Raw genomic sequence first — 23,565 nt, 5'->3', positions numbered from 1 at the left:
TTCTTCTCTCAACAGGTGACCTGGGAGATATTTTTTAAGTGCCCTTTCTCACTGTCCCTCTTCCCCTTTTCTTCCTTCCTTCCTTCCTTCCTTCCTTCCTATCCCCCAGTCATGTCTGTCCTATCTGTAACAACTGAAAATAAATTAAAATAAATAAATAATAACAAAGGTTGATCAAATGGACCAATATGGCAAGGCCGTGATGGTCCATTTGGTAAATTAAGTTAGTTGGGCATCTTTTTTGGCCTTCAGACAATAATTCTGATGGCTAAAAAACGAAACGGGACAACAACAAGAAAAGAAAGAAAGAAAGAAAAAAGTAATAAAAATGTATCTAAAACATATTTTAAGATGAATCTTTTTATGACTGAGTAAAAAAAAAATGCTAAAATTCGAGTGCAGTGTTGAGTAAAATGGTTTTATTAAAATTTAATTGACCCTTTGAAATTATTTGTTGGAAGTCTTAAATCCCACTGAACAGGGGAAGAGAAAGAGACAGAGACACAAAGATAGCAACACAGAGGTAAATAAACATGGAGACAAGACACTGAGAATAAGACAGAAGGGGAAATGCCCAAAGTCTCATATCTCTGACAAGTTAAGTCACTTTTATTCATAAAAAAAACCCAGAACTTAAATATAATTATAAACCACACATAAACATAATCATAGAACAATTAAAAGTAAAACATACCAAAAACACATCAAATGGAGAGTGAAGCAAATATTATTAATAACAACAAATGCACATATTAATAATATAAACCAAAATCCTTCAATAAAAAGGCTACAAACAGAAACAACAATTTGAAACAGCAATAAGAAAACAGTGAAAGTGACTACAGATATAGACCTTCCTAGGGAGGCCTGAAGTGCAAACATACCCTCTACACTCCCTTCATAAAACAGGGGACCATGATTACCACCATAGTTGGCCGGTCTGAAGGCACTGACCTCAACTTCCATACAATGTTTGAGCAGGACAACCAGGACAGACCCACAACATACAGAGCCTTAAGTGACCGCAGGCAAATCTCATCCACCCCACCACCACAGTGATGGGCAAGTCTCCCTGCCCACTGTACAAAATGTGCTTCACAGACGTTGTTTCATGTTGTAAAGATTGTGCCTTAAAAAAATAGCCACAAGAAGTTTTAAAGAAATCTTTATTTCACTTTTAAGACACATAACCAACACCAACATACGAATCAACAGGATGAGCACATGCTGAAATTCAGTCTTCATGAAAATCAAGATTAAATCACAAAATGTTTGGTCTCATGTGTGTTTCTTTCCAGCTTTGACTCTGTGGAGTAAAACCTCTCCACTAAACAAAAAAATAAAACATCTCAGCAACTTTTTTGTCACCTCCACAGCTCAACACGATACAAATATCACATCAAATGAATGTAAATACGTGTTTCATCTTCATTACAGGTTTTAATGGAATATGCAACAAACAGAATTAGGGCTGTGACATATCATATGATCTGCAATAATACTGGTATAAATGTTTACAAAAAAGTGTGTTTAGAGGAACATCATGTGTTTGCATTCACCCCAATGAGTCAACCCCAGTCATGTCTCACAGCCAGAGCCATATGTCGGGCTCCAGTCACAGTTTGGTAGCTGAATGTTCGCAAAATATGCAAGAAAACTTTTCCCACTGAAAGTGAAAAAAGCAAACCTGTTACAACACTTTAAGCAAAAACACACTTGAGTACAACCGGGCTGTGAAGGCACGTGAGCAGGAGATACTAGCAGCAGTGATGTGCGACCCAAAGGTAAACAAATGATTCAACCATGCATCACTGGAGCACTCGCGAGTTACATTTCATATAACAGCAAGAGCAGTCAGTGGATGGAAATTACTGATGTGCTACACGGTGGAAAAGCAGGAGGTTAAAAAGCTCGACCCAAGATGAAACAAACCAGGTAGAATTTCTTTTCCTTATATGACAGAATTGTGCAGGCTCCTTAAGCATTACAAGGTTATTTTGGATATTAAGCTAGAGTGTAAGCACTTGTAATACACTTTTCTTAAAACTTCCAGGAAAAACACCCCTGAGGATACTTATGTGCTCATATTTCATGTATGCCGTGTCACTAACATTGCACTATAATGTTGTTCATAGAGTATTTAAAGGTAGAATGGGAGGCAGAGCCTTCAGCTTTTAAGATTAGACTTAAAACTTTCCTTGTTGCAGATGGGGGTCCCTCCCTGAGCCTGGTTCTGCTGGAGGTTTCTTCCTGTTAAAAAGGAGTTTTTCCTTCCCACTGTCGCCAAAACGCTTGCTAATAGGGGGTCATATGACTGTTTGGGTTTTCTCTGTTTTCATTGTATTATTGTTGGGTCTTTACCTTACAATATCAAGCACCTTGAGGTGGCCACATTTTCACACTTTGAATTAGCTAAGCTGTCATCAGTGACAGCAGCTCACTGGAAGAGAAAGATGGAAAATCCATCATTTACTTACACATATAAATGCTGCTGCCTGCCGAGCTGATAAAATGTACATTATTTTTTTTAAATGTACGTTTCTTGAAATATTATTTTGAGGCTATATCTCCCACCCCTACATACAATAAACAATACAGAGTTTTTTAAGGAAGGAGGTCATCTGATCTGCTCTGATCTGGCTTCTCAGTGGACTGCTTCATCTGACAGTTCTCCCACTTTTAACTAGTGTGAATCCTCATGTGTCTTTGTAACTGTATCCTCTGAATGAAGCTTTTCCCACAGGTGCTACATGAATGAGGCTTCTCACCTGTGTGAATTCTCATGTGAGTTTTCAAGTTTATCATCTGACTGAATCCCCTCCCACAGGTGCCGCAGGAGTGCAGCTTCTCGCCTGTGTGGCTTCTCTGGTGTCTCTCCAGTGTTGGTTTCTGACTGAAGCTTTTCCCGCAGGTGCTACAAGAATAAGGCTTCTCACCTGTGTGAACTGTCATGTGCTTTTTGAACGTTGATTGGTCTCTAAATTCTTTTCCGCAGATGCCACAAGAATACGGCTTTTCACCTGTGTGGATTCTCATGTGAGTTTTCAAGTTTATCATCAGGCTGAATCTTTTTCCGCAGGTGCTGCAAGAATGTGGCTTCTCACCTGTGTGAACCCTCATATGTCTCGTTAGTTTGGATCTGTACTCAAAGGTTTTTCCACAAATCTCACATTTCACAAACTTTTTACTTGTGTCAGTTTTACGCTGACTCTCTGACACAGGAAAGTTGTCTTGCTGATCTCTGCTCTCTGGTTCAGGAGAGCTGGAAGAAAGGAGATGTTCACTGTCCAGCTCTGGCTCACTTTCCTCATAAGTAGGAGCCACCATGAAGATAATAATGCCTTCAGTCTCCTGCTTCACTACAAGCTGATCTACGTCCTGACTGGTGCAAGGTTCCTCCTCTTCCTCTTTTATCTGTGGAAGCTCCGGATCCTCCTGGTCGAGGCTGAAGTTTCTCTCCTGGTCCCCAAAAACCAGTTCCTCCTCACATTCATGCTGTTGTGGGAAAGCTGAGGTGACAAATGGACAAAATTACTTGTCTTAGATAAATATAGAAGTATAACAAGAATGACTACTCGGCAGTGGTGTCTACAGCTGTCCATTTCCAACTCTACAACAGAGTTTAATCAAAATATCATCCGAAATATCATCATATCATTTACCCAGACCTGGAAACTGTTAAAATAAGATTTCATGCACTCACTTCTAACACGTTAGTAAATTTCTATGCACCAATCACAGTTTGTCCACCAATTACTGTTGGAAAGATGTTTATGTAAATGATAAGACAAACATCAGACAGAAGGGGAAATTTAAAAGTAGGATTAAAATATGGGGATAAAAAGCAGCGAAGCTCTCAGAAAACCTCGACTAACAATCAGCTGAGTTTATTTAAACACTGGCCTTGAAGAACTCTGATGTGTTTCCAAAATATCTTTATTGAATGAATTAAAGTCATATTAATTTTTAGGTAAGACCATTACGGTTTTACATACCCCTGCTGTGTAAGTTCATTTCAGGTTTCCAGATGTTATCCAGCTGTCTGAGCTGCTCTTCTTCAGTCCAGATGAGGCCTTCATCCTCCTGTTTGAGTACAATCTTTTCTACGTCATCGCTGATGCAGAGTTCCTCCTCTTCCTCTTTGATCTGTGGAGGATCTGGGCCCTCCTGGTCCAGACTGGAGTTCCTCTCCTGGTTGGAGACCTGCTGGTCATACAGGCCCTCCTCTTCCTCACACTTCATGTTAGGGGGAGATCTTGAGGAACAAAGGGTCACTGAGGAAAAAGGTTAATAATGTGATGACAGGAAAACACATCTGAGCAAATATAGTCCACTCTGAGCATGTCCTCATATGTGAGTGAAATTTACAACTAACTGTACAAATGTGAAAAATGAAAGTGTAAGTTACTCTCGAGCTCTGATACTCTTATTAGGAAAGTTCAGAGTACAAATCATTCAGGTAGCTGCTGCCAGCTTCACGCTGCAAGTAAATGTTTGTCATTGTTGTAGATTAAACTGAAAATCTCACAGTGCCATAGCAGATAAGTACCAGTCAGGTTTCACAGCCAGTCATTGCACAGAATCAACCCAACTAAAGTCATCAGTGATCTGAAGATTATTAGGGACTCAGAGTTTCAGTCTTAGTTCTATTTGATCTCATTGCTGCCTTTGATACTGTTGATCATGACATTTTAAATCAAAGGTTTCATCATTTAGTTGGTTTAACTGGACAGTTCTCAATTGGCTCTCGACCTTTGACCCAGTTAAACCTCTCAGGTCATCAGGTTCAGATCTGTTAACTGTTCCCAAAATCAGATGTAAGTGTGCTAAGAGTGTGTTCAGTTACTGTGCTCCTGTTCTTTGGAGCATGCAGCCATAGTTTGCCTGCTGTGGCTGCATTCAAAACTAACAACTATGTTTCCATGCTTTGTGAATAACACTGACATCTGTGAGATTTGAGCTGATTTAGTTCGAGTTAAGACTGTTTATTAGAACATTACAAAGTTATTTTAAAAACTTCATCATTTTCTTGAACCCAAATATAATTCAGTTGAAAAATATACATTTTAACATGAGGTGAGGATGGTGGGGGAGGCACGATGGTCTTGTAGGGTTAGACCCTGATTAAGGGGTATTTTTGAAAGTAAAGCCCATCTCTCAAAGTCCCTGCCGGCCTGCCTCCACCTCGGGAAGTCTGTGGGTGCAGACGGAGGTGAGGAGCACCACAGGCGGCAGAGGACTGTCTGTAGCCCCGGAGTGAGGGTCAGAGAGCCGAAGCAGACAGCGAACTGTGGCACAGTGCAGAAAACAGAAGCTTTCCCTCCCTGCCTCCTTTATCTTAATCTTCTAAATAAATCTTCTATAAAGGCACTTTCTCTCGGTCTCAAGGTTTGTTTAATGCTAAAAGTTCACCGTAAAAAAGAGACGCACTTGTGTGATTAGCCGCTCCCTGATTTCAGTATGTTAGCCTACAAGCTGAGCTCTGATCAGGTCCTACATGAGTTGTATTCTTGTGTTAGTCCACTGAGACCATCGCAGTTTTACCTGTTATGCGTAACTTTATCTCGGGTTTCCGGCTGATATCCAGCAGTCTCTGCTGAAGGTTGATCTCATACTGGACGATCAGACGTTCTGTTAACCTCAGAGCAGATTTCTTCTGCAGCAGTCAGCCGGTCTCTCCACTATTGCTTCTAAACGAACAATAAAAAAAATGTAATTATAGAAAAACACTTCTGAGAAGATAAAGTTTTAGTTAAAGTCTGTAATGAGGGCATGTTGCTCACATTTGCAGGTGAAATTAAAAGTGTGTAAAAATGAAGTTATTTGTGCACTCTGATGCAAATGAGAACTTGAGTTCTGACATTTTTCAGCAACATTAAGAGTAAAAAAAACCTTTCAAACAAAAAAGAACTCACTTATTACTGACTGACTGATGATCTATTTTGGAGTTGATCTCGAAACTGATCTACATCTTGATATTTTTCAAAATAATCTTCACTATTGGGGGTGGCTGTAGCTCAGGCGGTAGAGCAGATCATCTACTGATCGGTTCGATTCCCGGCTTCACCTAGTCTGCATTTCAAATATCCTTGGGCAAGATACTAACTCCAAGTTGCCTCAAGTTGCTCTTTGATCTGTGGAATGTGTGTCTGAATGTTGGTAGAAAGCACTAAGAAAAATGTGCTTGTGCGAATGGGAGTGAGTGGGTGAATGCACAAGTTTTGTAAAGCGCTTTGAGTGCTCAAGATTGAGTAGAAAAGCGCTATATAAGAACCAGTCCATTTAAAACTCCCTGTCATGTTTTCACGAATACACATTAAATAGATCTGACTGATACAAACTGTAGGTTTAATATTAATGTTAACACTTCAGAAAAGCCATTACAGTTTTACCGCTGGTCTGTAAATCTTTCTCAGGTTTCCAGATGTTATGCAGCTGTCTGAGCCGCTCTTCCCCGCTCCAGACGACGATGCCTTCATCCTCGTGTTTCACTACAAGCTGTTCTCCCTCTTGACTGATGCAGAGTTCCTCCTGTTCCTCTTTGATCTGTGGGGGATCTGTGTCCTCCTGGTCCAGATTGAAGTTCCTCTCCTGCTTCCAGACCTGCTGGCCAGCCAGATCTTCCTCCTCCTTACACTTCATGTTGATGTGGGACTTGAGGAACAAAGTAAAAAGAAAAAGATTAGACAGGTAAAGGTGCAGCCTCAGTCAGCAGGGCTGTACACTGTGAGCATGTTGCTCACATATGTGAGAGAGGTTTGTACAAATGTTTCAGAAGCACCATGTGACTCCCTCTCTTTGTTGGAAAGTCTTATTAATTCACTTTATAACTATTACTTTGAAGATAAATTTCTACCATCACAAAAATATTATGACCTCTTTAAAAACAAACAACGGCAACTACATGACTTAAATTCCATGTTTAGATGAAGGTAATGGTCAATGCCTTTTGACAGGGGAAAAACCTCCACACAGAAGAATCTTACTTGGCTGAATCATAAATTATTCACCATGATTAAAACTGCAGATGAGCAATAATCTGCATTTTATTTTAGCCAAAGAGGAATGTTTCTGTTTGTCTGTGATCTGACTTTTTCTGCTGGGTCCAAATTTCATTTTATCCTGTGTAAGTTTGTTTCTCTTCCTGTTAACTAGCAAAGTCAAAATCACCTTGATTCATTTAACTTTAATTCAATTATAAATGTAATCATTTTATTGAACAATTAATTTCATTTCAATGAAAAACAATTACTTAAAAGAAAGAGATTAAGTTGGAGAGAGACATGTGGCCATCTTTTAGTGAGTTAGACCCTGATTAAGGGGTATTTTTAAAAGTAAAGCCCATCTCTCAAAGTCCCTGCCGGCCTGCCTCCACCTCGGGAAGTCTGTGGGTGCAGACGGAGGTGAGGAGCACCACAGGCGGCAGAGAACTGTCTGTAGCCCCGGAGTGAGGCGTCGTGAACCGAAGCAGACAGCGAACTGTGGCACAGTGCAGAAAACCGAAGCTTTCCCTCCCTGTTTGGTTTTGATGTGTCTCATGAAAGTCTATTGTTAAAAGTTGACCTTTAAAAAAAACGGACGCACTTGTTTGATTAGCTGCTCTCTGATTTTAGCCTGTTAGCTTACAGACTGAGCTCAGATCGTTCCTGTGTTAGTTCATTGAGAACATCACAGTTTTACATACCTGCTGCGTGACTTCATCTCGGGTCTCCGGCTGATATACAGCAGTCTGAGCCAGTGGCGGATCTCATCATCCTGGACGACTGTTTTTAATGTTTTTAACCACGGAGATTTCTTCTGCATCATCAGTCTCTCATTGTTAAACTCTCCCAGAAACTGAAGACAGTTGTGCCATTTCCGCGCTTCTTCTTCTTCTATTGAGTAGACGGCAGACTACACATGTCCAAGGGTAATACTGTCCTCCTCAGGCCATTGGCATCAAGTCAAAGCCTTAAAGTCTGGTACTTTGCGCATGGTCATTTTTTACGAACAGCAGAATCACAAGACAAAGCGTGCCAATGTTTATACTTTTCACTGTGACTGCCAAATAGATGAAAAAGTAGATGTTAAAAAACAACTTATAGTTTTGTCATTGGGCTGGTAGAAAGCTATGAGTTTCTGTCCCTTTGTCTGACCTTAGAGACTTATTTTAAAAGGAAACATTACAATCCTTTAAAGCAAGTATTTTCACCTCTGTTCCCCCCTCTGTACTTAGCTTTTTTGTTGTCATGTCAGTAATTGTCCAGTTGATGGCTCCCTTGGATCACAAGCCTGTCTCATGAGTCCAAGTGAATATATTCTTAATAAACAGCTTTGAAGAATTTGTGACCAACTTTGTTTAATTCGGAACATCATCATCATGAGTCAAACTCACTCTTGGATCTACAAAATATTTAACAAAAACAAACATCACTGAATCATAAGGTATTTGCTCCAACTCTTAGTCCAGAAACACATGAGTGAACTAGATCAGCTGCTCCTCCAGTTCAGCTGTGGATTTATATCATTATTTATATTTGTAAAGTGGATATGCAGTTTTTCAGTACTAATATAAGCATTTTATATCATTGCTTTATTGACAGATGTTTGGTGTTCAAGGTCAGGCATCAGTTTGAAAAAAAACAAACAAACACACTGAGTTGAACTTGAACTTCCTACTGACAAAAACTAAAATTGGTGCAAAAATAACCAGAAACATATAAGAAGCATCCTGGAGGTGCTGCAGACAAGATAGGACCAATAACATGTCAACAGGAAATCCTTTTTACTAATTTGTTTATTTCTTTTTAGATTTTTACTCTCCATTTTAAGCCATGATGTTTGCTGATACTGTGTTCCTACTGTTTGTTCTCATTAATAGTTCTGTTTTTAACATTCTGTGCTGAAGCTGGAGGAAATGTTTCTACAGTGTCAGATGATACAGCTCCAAACTAAATAAGTGACTAACTAACGATGCTTTAATACACTTTACTATAAATTATGATATAGTGCACTTTCTTAAAATTTCTTATTGCTCTGTAATTAATTGTTTTCTTTATAAATGTACAAATGAGAATAAAATCTGTGTGATAAAGGAAGGTCTGTAGACTTCTCTGTTAAGATCAGTGAAGAGAAACAACAACATACAAATACCTAAGAAAAATATTCAGTAAACATTTAGAAGATAGAGAAGTTTATGTTGTCATGTGGAGAAATTTTTCAAATAAAAATATCCATAAGCATTGATAGTCTCCATGGCTGAACAGACACAGGAAAGAGCTCCACCTATAAAACATAAAAACATCAAGACAACATGTTGAAGATGTCGAGGTACTGCCCATAATGTTTGACTGACATCTGATTTATGTGCAGCACATAAATACCACAATAATGATGGAGAGAAACTAAAAGGGAACTAAAATACAGATTTAAACTTACAACAATATGAAAGACTTCAGTCTATTTCACTTTAATCAACTCAGCTGTGGCTCCATAATTATAGTAAACCAACAGTCCAGCATAGAGCGGCTGAGTGAATGTGGTCTGGACTCTGTGGAGGAGAGTCATGGTTTCAGAGACGCTGTAGAAGGACAAAATACCTGCTCTGTGATCCAGGTACACTCCTACTCTGGAGGAACGAGGACCTGAGACACGAGTTTCAATGTTGTTGTACCAAAATGTAAAACTGTTGTTGTAACAATATAATGACCAAGATTTGTCATTACATCCAAATTCAGATTCACCTCCTTTTCTGCTGATATTCTTGTATGCGACTGCTACATAAACTCTCCCTCTCCACTCCACCTCCCAGTAACAACGTCCGGTCAGACTCTCTCTACTCAGGACCTGAAACGATCCAGTGAATCTGTCTGGATGATCAGAATAATGTTTTTGTTTCATTAAGGTTACTTTTCTGTTCCCCTCTGATAATAACAGCAGTTTGTGTGCTGTGTTTGGATCCAGTGTGATTTCACATGAATATTTTAAGAATCCAGCTCTGGTCTTTGGCTCTGGTTGTGACAGTAAAACATCCACTTCAGTGACTGTCAGTGAGATGTTTGTCCATTCCTCTCTCAGAATGTCCTGTAGTTTATCTCTGACCTCTGACACAGCTGCTGTCACATCCTCAAAGTAGCTCAGAGGACAGATATTGATGCTGGATGAGTCTGTAGACTCACTGAGTGCTGACAGTGAGGGGTAGTTGTGTAGAAACTGGATGTGATCCTCTGTGTGTGAGAGCTGCTTCAGCTCAGCATCTTTCCTCTTCAGCTCAGTGATCTCCTGCTCCAGCTTCTCCTGAAGCTCTTTGACTCGACTCACTTCAGTTTCCTGCTGGGATCTGATCTGCTGCTTCACATCAGAGCTTCTTTTCTGGATGAGATGGATCAGCTCAGTGAAGATCTTCTCACTGTGCTCCACTGTTTGATCAGCAGACTGATTGATGGCCTCCACCTCCTGTTGAAGCAGCTTCACATCTTTCTCTCTGTCCTGGATTCTCTGCTGGATGTTTTGTCGACTCACCTCCAGCTCTCTCTGCCTCTCAGTCCTTTCTGCTGCAGCTGAGACTGTGTCGTGGCCTTTATGTTCATCCACAGAGCAGAGATAACAGATACTCTGCTGATCAGTACGGCAGAACATCTTCATCACCTCATCATGACGAGAGCAGATGTTCTCCTGGAGCTTCTTGGAGGGCTCCACCAGCTTGTGTTTCTTTAATGGAGCCACATCATAATGAGGCTGAAGGTGTTTCTCACAGTAAGATGCCAGACAGACTAAACAGGACTTGAAGGCTTTCATTTTTCTTCCAGTGCAGACATCACAGGCCACATCTTCAGGTCCAGCATAGCAGTGATCAGCAGGAGCAGCTTGGAGTCCAGTCTTCTTCAGCTCCTCCACTAAAACTGCTAACATGGTGTTTTTCTCCAGGACAGGCCTCGCTGTGAAAGTCTGTCTGCACTGAGGGCAGCTGTAGATTTTCTTCTTTTCCTCTTCATCCCAGAAGCTTTCAATACACTTCATGCAGTAGCTGTGTCCACAGGGAAGAGCCACCGGATCCTTCAGTAGATCCAAACAGATCGAACAAGAGAAGGTTTCTCGGTCCAGCTGAACACTTTTCTGCGCCATTTCACCCAACAGTGTCAGTGACTGTGTGAGTTTCACTTCCTCAGAACTGAAACTGCTCTGATCTAAACAACATAGGTTTCTGTAGCGAATGGGATCTGTCAGCTCTTATACGTCACCACATGTTGGTTGCACCCATCTTCAAACTGCAGATCAGAAGGGGAGGGAACAAGGGAACATGTGGACAGAGAGGAGGTGCTGAGTTAGAGAGCAGGAAGAGGGAGGGTTATCAGACACTAATTCAATCCTGGAACATGTGAGCCTGTGAGTTTTTCATTTAAAAATAGCACTGCTCAGCCTTTAAAGTTGTTAAATAAACGTAACATTTAAAAGACAATCTTTTTATGTAAATTAGTTTAAATTATCATTTTAGTCATTACAGGATATCAAATACTGCAGCTGAACTAAGAAATTGTTGTAGAAAAAAGCAATAAAAGGTCGTTCCCCCTCTGTCCCCTCCTGGTCACCTGTGCCTCAATTTTATGAGATGAGATGGATCAGCTCAGTGAAGATCTTCTCACTGTGCTCACTGTTTTATCAGCAGACTGATTTTATTCCACAACCTAGACATCCACATTACTCACACTCTCATAACACATACATATAGGGCCTTGGGATCGGGCATGTTATACGGTGTCCAGAGGACGGTCTTTGTATTCAACCTCACCTCTGGCGCCGGTGCCCACCTCTCAGTTTTAAATGCATGTAGACATTGAGGGTTCTCAGGAGAGGCCGTGCTGTACAGTACATGTACAGTGTCCATTTGTGTCTGTATCCAGGTTGGATGAGCGCCGAGTATTTGTATATGTGTGCATGAGGGTGGGAATGCATGTTTAGGTCTGTGTGCGCCTATTCGTCTGTGTCTATATGTCAGCTCGGGTCTTACACTCCACCCCCTTGGAACATCTCAGGCCCTCCAAGGTATGGAGGCTTATTTCCCCTCACCACACTCCCTGCTGGTGGCTGATGCCCTCAGACATCGGTGCGTTCTTGGTGTCCAGGGCTGGACGCTCAGGTCTGTACCAGCTCACTCCCCGGTACGGCTGCTTGGCGGGGCCTGGTGCCTGTGGCTCGGTCGGGCCCCTTGCGGGGGCTCGATTCACTCTGGCACAGCTGACTGCCGGCAGAGCCCGCGTGTACGTCACTGCAGCCCCCTCTGGCTTCTGCTCTGTGGCTGTTGGGTGACCCCTCATCTGGGGCTCTCCTCAGCTCTTCCCAGGAAGGTGGCACGGTTGCCCCTCCGGTGGTCCTCTTTGGGCGCTCGCACTCTGGGGGCCTCTGGATGTCTGGGGCCTGGATCTCCTCCATGCCTGCTTCATGCCCTGGGGGACGGGGCTGTGGCTCCCCACACCAGCAGATCGTTACATGGAGAAGCCTTTTGAATAGACGAGCACTCATCCACACAGGTGTTCACACACACAAGCTACACCTTTCTTGGCTGCTACCTCAAACCACATTGTGCGATGTCAATCTTGCGTGCTGCACAATCACATTCAGTATTTAATATTTACTGTTATTTACACTTAGCTAGATTATTGCAATGGTGTTGTGTTTAGAGATGGACCGATCCGATATTACGTATCGGTCCGATACTGACCTAAATTACTGGATCGGATATCGGAGAAAAATAAAAAATGTAATCCGATCCATTAAATATCACGAAAGCACCTCGCAAAACTTGCAACACGCCGTAACTCACCTCAGAACGTTAGCACGTCAGAGCAGTATGCATCACGTGATAGAGCGGCTGTGGCATGCGGGACCTGTCGGTGGTCTGGATAGCATTTGGAGCTTCGCTAGCAACCCGGCATTTCATCTCCCATAAAGTTATCCCCGAGAGAAGTAAAGCAAGTGTGTAAGTCCATCTCTGAATGTTTGTAAAGCATTCCTGCGTTAAGCTTAACAAGCGACTGCCTCTCCTGCTGTTACTTCAATCATGAAACTGCTTAACGATCAGCTGATCGGCTTTTCTGTCGCGAGTCCGTCTCTCTGGTTTGCTTTTGGCCCACTTTGCACCAGAAAGAGGAAACCAGCGGCTGAACAACAGCAGCACGTTTAAGCTTGATCAGCTGTTGTTAGAATGTATTTAATATTACTTTCTACACCAGGATCTTTTTCTACGTAGCTGACGCTGGTAACTGTGCAGGGGCGGATCTTGCAAAGTTTAGCCAGGGGGGCCGATAGGGCATTAACCCTCTGATGCATAGTGGTCACTGGAGTGGACAGCTACTAAAACGTACATATCTCTTTAATGCTTTGGTTTCTATGGTGGAACTGCATATTAGCCTCTAGAGTGCTCTCTGCTGCCATGCTCCATTGAGGTCAATTCAGTGTTCAGTTAGTGCAACTGCAAGTAAATTTCCTCTGAATCAAAGATGGCAGACAAACTGTCACCCCTGCCGACCACTGCTGGCATATCCTGTCAATCCTTCTATGCTAAAAGAGCCCAACAGGTAAAAAAAATATGATGATATGCAGTAACATCTAGGGAAGGATATTATCTGTTTGGAATAAGAAATTGTTATGTCTAATATGTAGAAAACTACGATTAACCATGTGTCCACTGTAGTGGACATCATGCATTACCCACTATATTTTTTTAACATAAGTCATAAATTGTCTCACTGTTTTTTGGGACTGTTTTGGTTATAAGTAAGCATATAATTGTTACATTTATAAGCTACTCATTTAAAATGTATATTTCTGTGCAGATCAGCTGTAGTTTGAGTTACTATAATAATTATTTTATCATATTTTGTAGACTTCAAATGCAGCAAAGAATAAGGCAGCGTACAGAATAGTCCAGGAAATTCCATCCAGCTCCAGTGATGATGATTTCATTGATGAGTGCAGTGATGATGAGTTCAGTGATGATGAGAGTGGCTGCCAGAGCAGAACAGAGACATAGGAACTACGGACAGCCTAGGTGTGATGAACACAGAAGTGTTTGGAGATGCAGAGACTAAGATGTCAGTTTGTGTTTTCTTCCAGCATGCTACTAAGGGCTTGGTAATACTGTCCTGCATCGTTATAGAACTGTGTAGACTCAAAAATGTTTCTCTTGTTGGAGATAGTTTGCCATATTCAGGTGTAGGATTCACAGCTAGGACTGTTGATTGGTTTTGTTATTTACGTCTAAACATTGGGGCCTTATGAGTTGAAAGTTCCAAAAAAATTGCTGAGATGTTTTTCAAAGGATACAAGCAAACAAGTGTTTGTATATTTACAATAGAACACAAGGTAATTAATTTTTATAGTAAATTCACAGTATTTCATGCTAAGTGCTCAGGCGCATGTAGTCCACTGGAGTGGACAAGTTTATAACTTTATAAAAAAAACATATTTTTGGGGAAAAAAGAGTTGAACATTTTTTTTCATGTCCTGAGAAGAATAAAAGCACTTAAGAAAAAAATCTTGACCAAGGCTTTCATAATTCATGCATCAGAGGGTTAACAGGGAAAAGGGGGCACAAAGACATACTTTTCTTTCTTATTCTCATTTAAAATGTCTAGCTTTTAATAAATAATTATCTGACACCCAAAGTTTTAATTTGATGTAAAAGGAATAGAAGTCAATTACTGTATATAGTGACTATTAAGTCTAATATATATACCCTAGTAAACTATAGTACTTTTTCCTTTGGGAAGGTACCATCTGTGCAGTCTGCAATTTTGTTGAAGAAAGATGTTGAATCTATTTAATATTTCTTGAAAAATAATTGATTTCTGTGCATTTTTTTTCACACTGCATCAAATTAAGGTTGATTACGTCGATTAAGCATCATGAGGTGGAGCGTGAGGGGTGGTTCCCTATTTTTTATTTTTTTATTTTTGTTGCTGGGAGTTGGAACCCTATTAGTTAGGTTGCTTAATATTTACGCTAAGTACTCTTTAAAATACCAGAATAGGGAGGATGGTGTAGGTTTAAGTTTATTAGATTGATCAGTATTGCTGAACTATGAAATATTTTTTTTTTGCATACAGGTATAACAGAATAGCTTTAGTGTAGTTGTTGTTTTAAACTTGAGTATGAACTTATACAAAATGCAGCAAGATATTAAAAAAAAACAGTTTTGTTGATTAAAAAACACTATATCGGATTCATATCGGTATCGGCAGATATCCAAATTTATGATATCGGTATCGGACATAAAAAAAGTGGTATCGTGCCATCTCTAGTTGTGTTATTATGTTGCTCTCTTTTTTTGCTTGTTTTCTCTTATTTTCTTCTCTCAACAGGTGACCTGGGAGATATTTTTTAAGTGCCCTTTCTCACTGTCCCTCTTCCCCTTTTCTTCCTTCCTTCCTTCCTTCCTTCCTATCCCCCAGTCATGTCTGTCCTATCTGTAACAACTGAAAATAAATTAAAATAAATAAATAATAACAAAGGTTGATCAAATGGACCAATATGGCAAGGCCGTGATGGTCCATTTGGTAAATTAAGTTAGTTGGGCATCTTTTTTGGCCTTCAGACAATAATTCTGATGGCTAAAAAACGAAACGGGACAACAACAAGAAAAGAAAGAAAGAAAGAAAAAAGTAATAAAAATGTCTCTAAAACATATTTTAAGATGAATCTTTTTATGACTGAGTAAAAAAAAATGCTAAAATTCGAGTGCAGTGTTGAGTAAAATGGTTTTATTAAAATTTAATTGACCCTTTGAAATTATTTGTTGGAAGTCTTAAATCCCACTGAACAGGGGAAGAGAAAGAGACAGAGACACAAAGATAGCAACACAGAGGTAAATAAACATGGAGACAAGACACTGAGAATAAGACAGAAGGGGAAATGCCCAAAGTCTCATATCTCTGACAAGTTAAGTCACTTTTATTCATAAAAAAACCCAGAACTTAAATATAATTATAAACCACACATAAACATAATCATAGAACAATTAAAAGTATAACATACCAAAAACACATCAAATGGAGAGTGAAGCAAATATTATTAATAACAACAAATGCACATATTAATAATATAAAGCAAAATCCTTCAATAAAAAGGCTACAAACAGAAACAACAATTTGAAACAGCAATAAGAAAACAGTGAAAGTGACTACAGATATAGACCTTCCTAGGGAGGCCTGAAGTGCAAACATACCCTCTACACTCCCTTCATAAAACAGGGGACCATGATTACCACCATAGTTGGCCGGTCTGAAGGCACTGACCTCAACTTCCATACAATGTTTGAGCAGGACAACCAGGACAGACCCACAACATACAGAGCCTTAAGTGACCGCAGGCAAATCTCATCCACCCCACCACCACAGTGATGGGCAAGTCTCCCTGCCCACTGTACAAAATGTGCTTCACAGACGTTGTTTCATGTTGTAAAGATTGTGCCTTAAAAAAATAGCCACAAGAAGTTTTAAAGAAATCTTTATTTCACTTTTAAGACACATAACCAACACCAACATACGAATCAACAGGATGAGCACATGCTGAAATTCAGTCTTCATGAAAATCAAGATTAAATCACAAAATGTTTGGTCTCATGTGTGTTTCTTTCCAGCTTTGACTCTGTGGAGTAAAACCTCTCCACTAAACAAAAAAATAAAACATCTCAGCAACTTTTTTGTCACCTCCACAGCTCAACACGATACAAATATCACATCAAATGAATGTAAATACGTGTTTCATCTTCATTACAGGTTTTAATGGAATATGCAACAAACAGAATTAGGGCTGTGACATATCATATGATCTGCAATAATACTGGTATAAATGTTTACAAAAAAGTGTGTTTAGAGGAACATCATGTGTTTGCATTCACCCCAATGAGTCAACCCCAGTCATGTCTCACAGCCAGAGCCATATGTCGGGCTCCAGTCACAGTTTGGTAGCTGAATGTTCGCAAAATATGCAAGAAAACTTTTCCCACTGAAAGTGAAAAAAGCAAACCTGTTACAACACTTTAAGCAAAAACACACTTGAGTACAACCGGGCTGTGAAGGCACGTGAGCAGGAGATACTAGCAGCAGTGATGTGCGACCCAAAGGTAAACAAATGATTCAACCATGCATCACTGGAGCACTCGCGAGTTACATTTCATATAACAGCAAGAGCAGTCAGTGGATGGAAATTACTGATGTGCTACACGGTGGAAAAGCAGGAGGTTAAAAAGCTCGACCCAAGATGAAACAAACCAGGTAGAATTTCTTTTCCTTATATGACAGAATTGTGCAGGCTCCGCATTACAAGGTTATTTTGGATATTAAGCTAGAGTGTAAGCACTTGTAATACACTTTTCTTAAAACTTCCAGGAAAAACACCCCTGAGGATACTTATGTGCTCATATTTCATGTATGCCGTGTCACTAACATTGCACTATAATGTTGTTCATAGAGTATTTAAAGGTAGAATGGGAGGCAGAGCCTTCAGCTTTTAAGATTAGACTTAAAACTTTCCTTGTTGCAGATGGGGGTCCCTCCCTGAGCCTGGTTCTGCTGGAGGTTTCTTCCTGTTAAAAAGGAGTTTTTCCTTCCCACTGTCGCCAAAACGCTTGCTAATAGGGGGTCATATGACTGTTTGGGTTTTCTCTGTTTTCATTGTATTATTGTTGGGTCTTTACCTTACAATATCAAGCACCTTGAGGTGGCCACATTTTCACACTTTGAATTAGCTAAGCTGTCATCAGTGACAGCAGCTCACTGGAAGAGAAAGATGGAAAATCCATCATTTACTTACACATATAAATGCTGCTGCCTGCCGAGCTGATAAAATGTACATTATTTTTTTTAAATGTAAGTTTCTTGAAATATTATTTTGAGGCTATATCTCCCACCCCTACATACAATAAACAATACAGAGTTTTTTAAGGAAGGAGGTCATCTGATCTGCTCTGATCTGGCTTCTCAGTGGACTGCTTCATCTGACAGTTCTCCCACTTTTAACTAGTGTGAATCCTCATGTGTCTTTGTAACTGTATCCTCTGAATGAAGCTTTTCACCTGTGTGGATTCTCATGTGAGTTTTCAAGTTTATCATCAGGCTGAATCTTTTTCCGCAGGTGCTGCAAGAATGTGGCTTCTCACCTGTGTGAACCCTCATATGTCTCGTTAGTTTGGATCTGTACTCAAAGGTTTTTCCACAAATCTCACATTTCACAAACTTTTTACTTGTGTCAGTTTTACGCTGACTCTCTGACACAGGAAAGTTGTCTTGCTGATCTCTGCTCTCTGGTTCAGGAGAGCTGGAAGAAAGGAGATGTTCACTGTCCAGCTCTGGCTCACTTTCCTCATAAGTAGGAGCCACCATGAAGATAATAATGCCTTCAGTCTCCTGCTTCACTACAAGCTGATCTACGTCCTGACTGGTGCAAGGTTCCTCCTCTTCCTCTTTTATCTGTGGAAGCTCCGGATCCTCCTGGTCGAGGCTGAAGTTTCTCTCCTGGTCCCCAAAAACCAGTTCCTCCTCACATTCATGCTGTTGTGGGAAAGCTGAGGTGACAAATGGACAAAATTACTTGTCTTAGATAAATATAGAAGTATAACAAGAATGACTACTCGGCAGTGGTGTCTACAGCTGTCCATTTCCAACTCTACAACAGAGTTTAATCAAAATATCATCAGAAATATCATCATATCATTTACCCAGACCTGGAAACTGTTAAAATAAGATTTCATGCACTCACTTCTAACACGTTAGTAAATTTCTATGCACCAATCACAGTTTGTCCACCAATTACTGTTGGAAAGATGTTTATGTAAATGATAAGACAAACATCAGACAGAAGGGGAAATTTAAAAGTAGGATTAAAATATGGGGATAAAAAGCAGCGAAGCTCTCAGAAAACCTCGACTAACAATCAGCTGAGTTTATTTAAACACTGGCCTTGAAGAACTCTGATGTGTTTCCAAAATATCTTTATTGAATGAATTAAAGTCATATTAATTTTTAGGTAAGACCATTACGGTTTTACATACCCCTGCTGTGTAAGTTCATTTCAGGTTTCCAGATGTTATCCAGCTGTCTGAGCTGCTCTTCTTCAGTCCAGATGAGGCCTTCATCCTCCTGTTTGAGTACAATCTTTTCTACGTCATCGCTGATGCAGAGTTCCTCCTCTTCCTCTTTGATCTGTGGAGGATCTGGGCCCTCCTGGTCCAGACTGGAGTTCCTCTCCTGGTTGGAGACCTGCTGGTCATACAGGCCCTCCTCTTCCTCACACTTCATGTTAGGGGGAGATCTTGAGGAACAAAGGGTCACTGAGGAAAAAGGTTAATAATGTGATGACAGGAAAACACATCTGAGCAAATATAGTCCACTCTGAGCATGTCCTCATATGGGAGTGAAATTTAAACTGTACAAACGTGAAAAATGAAAGTGTAAGTTACTCTCGAGCTCTGATACTCTTATTAGGAAAGTTCAGAGTACAAATCATTCAGGTAGCTGCTGCCAGCTTCACGCTGCAAGTAAATGTTTGTCATTGTTGTAGATTAAACTGAAAATCTCACAGTGCCATAGCAGATAAGTACCAGTCAGGTTTCACAGCCAGTCATTGCACAGAATCAACCCAACTAAAGTCATCAGTGATCTGAAGATTATTAGGGACTCAGAGTTTCAGTCTTAGTTCTATTTGATCTCATTGCTGCCTTTGATACTGTTGATCATGACATTTTAAATCAAAGGTTTCATCATTTAGTTGGTTTAACTGGACAGTTCTCAATTGGCTCTCGACCTTTGACCCAGTTAAACCTCTCAGGTCATCAGGTTCAGATCTGTTAACTGTTCCCAAAATCAGATGTAAGTGTGCTAAGAGTGTGTTCAGTTACTGTGCTCCTGTTCTTTGGAGCATGCAGCCATAGTTTGCCTGCTGTGGCTGCATTCAAAACTAACAACTATGTTTCCATGCTTTGTGAATAACACTGACATCTGTGAGATTTGAGCTGATTTAGTTCGAGTTAAGACTGTTTATTAGAACATTACAAAGTTATTTTAAAAACTTCATCATTTTCTTGAACCCAAATATAATTCAGTTGAAAAATATACATTTTAACATGAGGTGAGGATGGTGGGGGAGGCACGATGGTCTTGTAGGGTTAGACCCTGATTAAGGGGTATTTTTGAAAGTAAAGCCCATCTCTCAAAGTCCCTGCCGGCCTGCCTCCACCTCGGGAAGTCTGTGGGTGCAGACGGAGGTGAGGAGCACCACAGGCGGCAGAGGACTGTCTGTAGCCCCGGAGTGAGGGTCAGAGAGCCGAAGCAGACAGCGAACTGTGGCACAGTGCAGAAAACAGAAGCTTTCCCTCCCTGCCTCCTTTATCTTAATCTTCTAAATAAATCTTCTATAAAGGCACTTTCTCTCGGTCTCAAGGTTTGTTTAATGCTAAAAGTTTACCGTAAAAAAGAGACGCACTTGTGTGATTAGCCGCTCCCTGATTTCAGTATGTTAGCCTACAAGCTGAGCTCTGATCAGGTCCTACATGAGTTGTATTCTTGTGTTAGTCCACTGAGACCATCGCAGTTTTACCTGTTATGCGTAACTTTATCTCGGGTTTCCGGCTGATATCCAGCAGTCTCTGCTGAAGGTTGATCTCATACTGGACGATCAGACGTTCTGTTAACCTCAGAGCAGATTTCTTCTGCAGCAGTCAGCCGGTCTCTCCACTATTGCTTCTAAACGAACAATAAAAAAAATGTAATTATAGAAAAACACTTCTGAGAAGATAAAGTTTTAGTTAAAGTCTGTAATGAGGGCATGTTGCTCACATTTGCAGGTGAAATTAAAAGTGTGTAAAAATGAAGTTATTTGTGCACTCTGATGCAAATGAGAACTTGAGTTCTGACATTTTTCAGCAACATTAAGAGTAAAAAAAACCTTTCAAACAAAAAAGAACTCACTTATTACTGACTGACTGATGATCTATTTTGGAGTTGATCTCGAAACTGATCTACATCTTGATATTTTTCAAAATAATCTTCACTATTGGGGGTGGCTGTAGCTCAGGCGGTAGAGCAGATCATCTACTGATCGGTTCGATTCCCGGCTTCACCTAGTCTGCATTTCAAATATCCTTGGGCAAGATACTAACTCCAAGTTGCCTCAAGTTGCTCTTTGATCTGTGGAATGTGTGTCTGAATGTTGGTAGAAAGCACTAAGAAAAATGTGCTTGTGCGAATGGGAGTGAGTGGGTGAATGCACAAGTTTTGTAAAGCGCTTTGAGTGCTCAAGATTGAGTAGAAAAGCGCTATATAAGAACCAGTCCATTTAAAACTCCCTGTCATGTTTTCACGAATACACATTAAATAGATCTGACTGATACAAACTGTAGGTTTAATATTAATGTTAACACTTCAGAAAAGCGATTACAGTTTTACCGCTGGTCTGTAAATCTTTCTCAGGTTTCCAGATGTTATGCAGCTGTCTGAGCCGCTCTTCCCCGCTCCAGACGACGATGCCTTCATCCTCGTGTTTCACTACAAGCTGTTCTCCCTCTTGACTGATGCAGAGTTCCTCCTGTTCCTCTTTGATCTGTGGGGGATCTGTGTCCTCCTGGTCCAGATTGAAGTTCCTCTCCTGCTTCCAGACCTGCTGGCCAGCCAGATCTTCCTCCTCCTTACACTTCATGTTGATGTGGGACTTGAGGAACAAAGTAAAAAGAAAAAGATTAGACAGGTAAAGGTGCAGCCTCAGTCAGCAGGGCTGTACACTGTGAGCATGTTGCTCACATATGTGAGAGAGGTTTGTACAAATGTTTCAGAAGCACCATGTGACTCCCTCTCTTTGTTGGAAAGTCTTATTAATTCACTTTATAACTATTACTTTGAAGATAAATTTCTACCATCACAAAAATATTATGACCTCTTTAAAAACAAACAACGGCAACTACATGACTTAAATTCCATGTTTAGATGAAGGTAATGGTCAATGCCTTTTGACAGGGGAAAAACCTCCACACAGAAGAATCTTACTTGGCTGAATCATAAATTATTCACCATGATTAAAACTGCAGATGAGCAATAATCTGCATTTTATTTTAGCCAAAGAGGAATGTTTCTGTTTGTCTGTGATCTGACTTTTTCTGCTGGGTCCAAATTTCATTTTATCCTGTGTAAGTTTGTTTCTCTTCCTGTTAACTAGCAAAGTCAAAATCACCTTGATTCATTTAACTTTAATTCAATTATAAATGTAATCATTTTATTGAACAATTCATTTCATTTCAATGAAAAACAATTACTTAAAAGAAAGAGATTAAGTTGGAGAGAGACATGTGGCCATCTTTTAGTGAGTTAGACCCTGATTAAGGGGTATTTTTAAAAGTAAAGCCCATCTCTCAAAGTCCCTGCCGGCCTGCCTCCACCTCGGGAAGTCTGTGGGTGCAGACGGAGGTGAGGAGCACCACAGGCGGCAGAGAACTGTCTGTAGCCCCGGAGTGAGGCGTCGTGAACCGAAGCAGACAGCGAACTGTGGCACAGTGCAGAAAACCGAAGCTTTCCCTCCCTGTTTGGTTTTGATGTGTCTCATGAAAGTCTATTGTTAAAAGTTGACCTTTAAAAAAAACGGACGCACTTGTTTGATTAGCTGCTCTCTGATTTTAGCCTGTTAGCTTACAGACTGAGCTCAGATCGTTCCTGTGTTAGTTCATTGAGAACATCACAGTTTTACATACCTGCTGCGTGACTTCATCTCGGGTCTCCGGCTGATATACAGCAGTCTGAGCCAGTGGCGGATCTCATCATCCTGGACGACTGTTTTTAATGTTTTTAACCACGGAGATTTCTTCTGCATCATCAGTCTCTCATTGTTAAATTCTCCCAGAAACTGAAGACAGTTGTGCCATTTCCGCGCTTCTTCTTCTTCTATTGAGTAGACGGCAGACTACACATGTCCAAGGGTAATACTGTCCTCCTCAGGCCATTGGCATCAAGTCAAAGCCTTAAAGTCTGGTACTTTGCGCATGGTCATTTTTTACGAACAGCAGAATCACAAGACAAAGCGTGCCAATGTTTATACTTTTCACTGTGACTGCCAAATAGATGAAAAAGTAGATGTTAAAAAACAACTTATAGTTTTGTCATTGGGCTGGTAGAAAGCTATGAGTTTCTGTCCCTTTGTCTGACCTTAGAGACTTATTTTAAAAGGAAACATTACAATCCTTTAAAGCAAGTATTTTCACCTCTGTTCCCCCCTCTGTACTTAGCTTTTTTGTTGTCATGTCAGTAATTGTCCAGTTGATGGCTCCCTTGGATCACAAGCCTGTCTCATGAGTCCAAGTGAATATATTCTTAATAAACAGCTTTGAAGAATTTGTGACCAACTTTGTTTAATTCGGAACATCATCATCATGAGTCAAACTCACTCTTGGATCTACAAAATATTTAACAAAAACAAACATCACTGAATCATAAGGTATTTGCTCCAACTCTTAGTCCAGAAACACATGAGTGAACTAGATCAGCTGCTCCTCCAGTTCAGCTGTGGATTTATATCATTATTTATATTTGTAAAGTGGATATGCAGTTT

The 23,565-nt window shown here is 40.4% G+C and overlaps 2 protein-coding genes and 1 long non-coding RNA gene across 4 annotated transcripts; all 3 read right to left on the bottom strand.

The window, feature by feature from the left end:
• Positions 1-1,149: 1,149 nt before the first annotated feature.
• On the bottom strand, positions 1,150-23,512 carry LOC146687028 (uncharacterized). Its single transcript, XM_085439477.1, is given in 11 exon segments — positions 1,150-2,701; positions 2,704-3,509; positions 3,996-4,274; positions 5,545-5,639; positions 7,685-7,893; positions 11,220-11,298; positions 17,998-18,541; positions 19,028-19,306; positions 20,572-20,717; positions 21,420-21,681; positions 22,712-23,512. Coding segments are annotated over 8 exon segments (2,316 nt in total). The 5' UTR covers positions 19,275-19,306; positions 20,572-20,717; positions 21,420-21,681; positions 22,712-23,512; the 3' UTR covers positions 1,150-2,644.
• LOC146687030 (uncharacterized) lies at positions 5,625-7,885 on the bottom strand. Of its 2 annotated transcripts, none has more exons than XR_014916266.1 (3): positions 7,685-7,884; positions 6,393-6,654; positions 5,625-5,690 (listed from the first exon to the last, which is right to left on the bottom strand). It is a non-coding gene; the product is annotated as an uncharacterized LOC146687030 (long non-coding RNA). The 2 variants fall into 2 exon arrangements; XR_014916267.1 differs by having other exon boundaries at positions 5,667-5,690; positions 6,385-6,654; positions 7,685-7,885.
• Positions 8,554-11,390, bottom strand: LOC146687029 (tripartite motif-containing protein 16-like). Its single transcript, XM_085437962.1, has one exon. The coding sequence runs from the start codon at positions 11,101-11,103 to the stop codon at positions 9,439-9,441; it is 1,665 nt and encodes a 554-aa protein (XP_085294088.1). The 5' UTR covers positions 11,104-11,390; the 3' UTR covers positions 8,554-9,438.
• Positions 23,513-23,565: the final 53 nt, after the last annotated feature.

Source organism: Copadichromis virginalis, linkage group LG18 (genome assembly GCF_057382275.1).
Source record: "Copadichromis virginalis isolate Kocher_CV1m ecotype Utaka linkage group LG18, C_Virginalis_male_GT1.1, whole genome shotgun sequence".
NCBI classification, from domain to species: Eukaryota; Metazoa; Chordata; class Actinopteri; order Cichliformes; family Cichlidae; genus Copadichromis; species Copadichromis virginalis.
Note: the sequence above shows the minus strand (reverse complement) of the source record. Positions and strands in the feature narration are given on the sequence as shown.

Bases quoted from the DNA above. Each gene is read 5' to 3' on its own strand.
- LOC146687029 (XM_085437962.1), bottom strand. From the start codon at position 11,103: ATGGCGCAGAAAAGTGTTCAGCTGGACCGAGAAACCTTCTCTTGTTCG.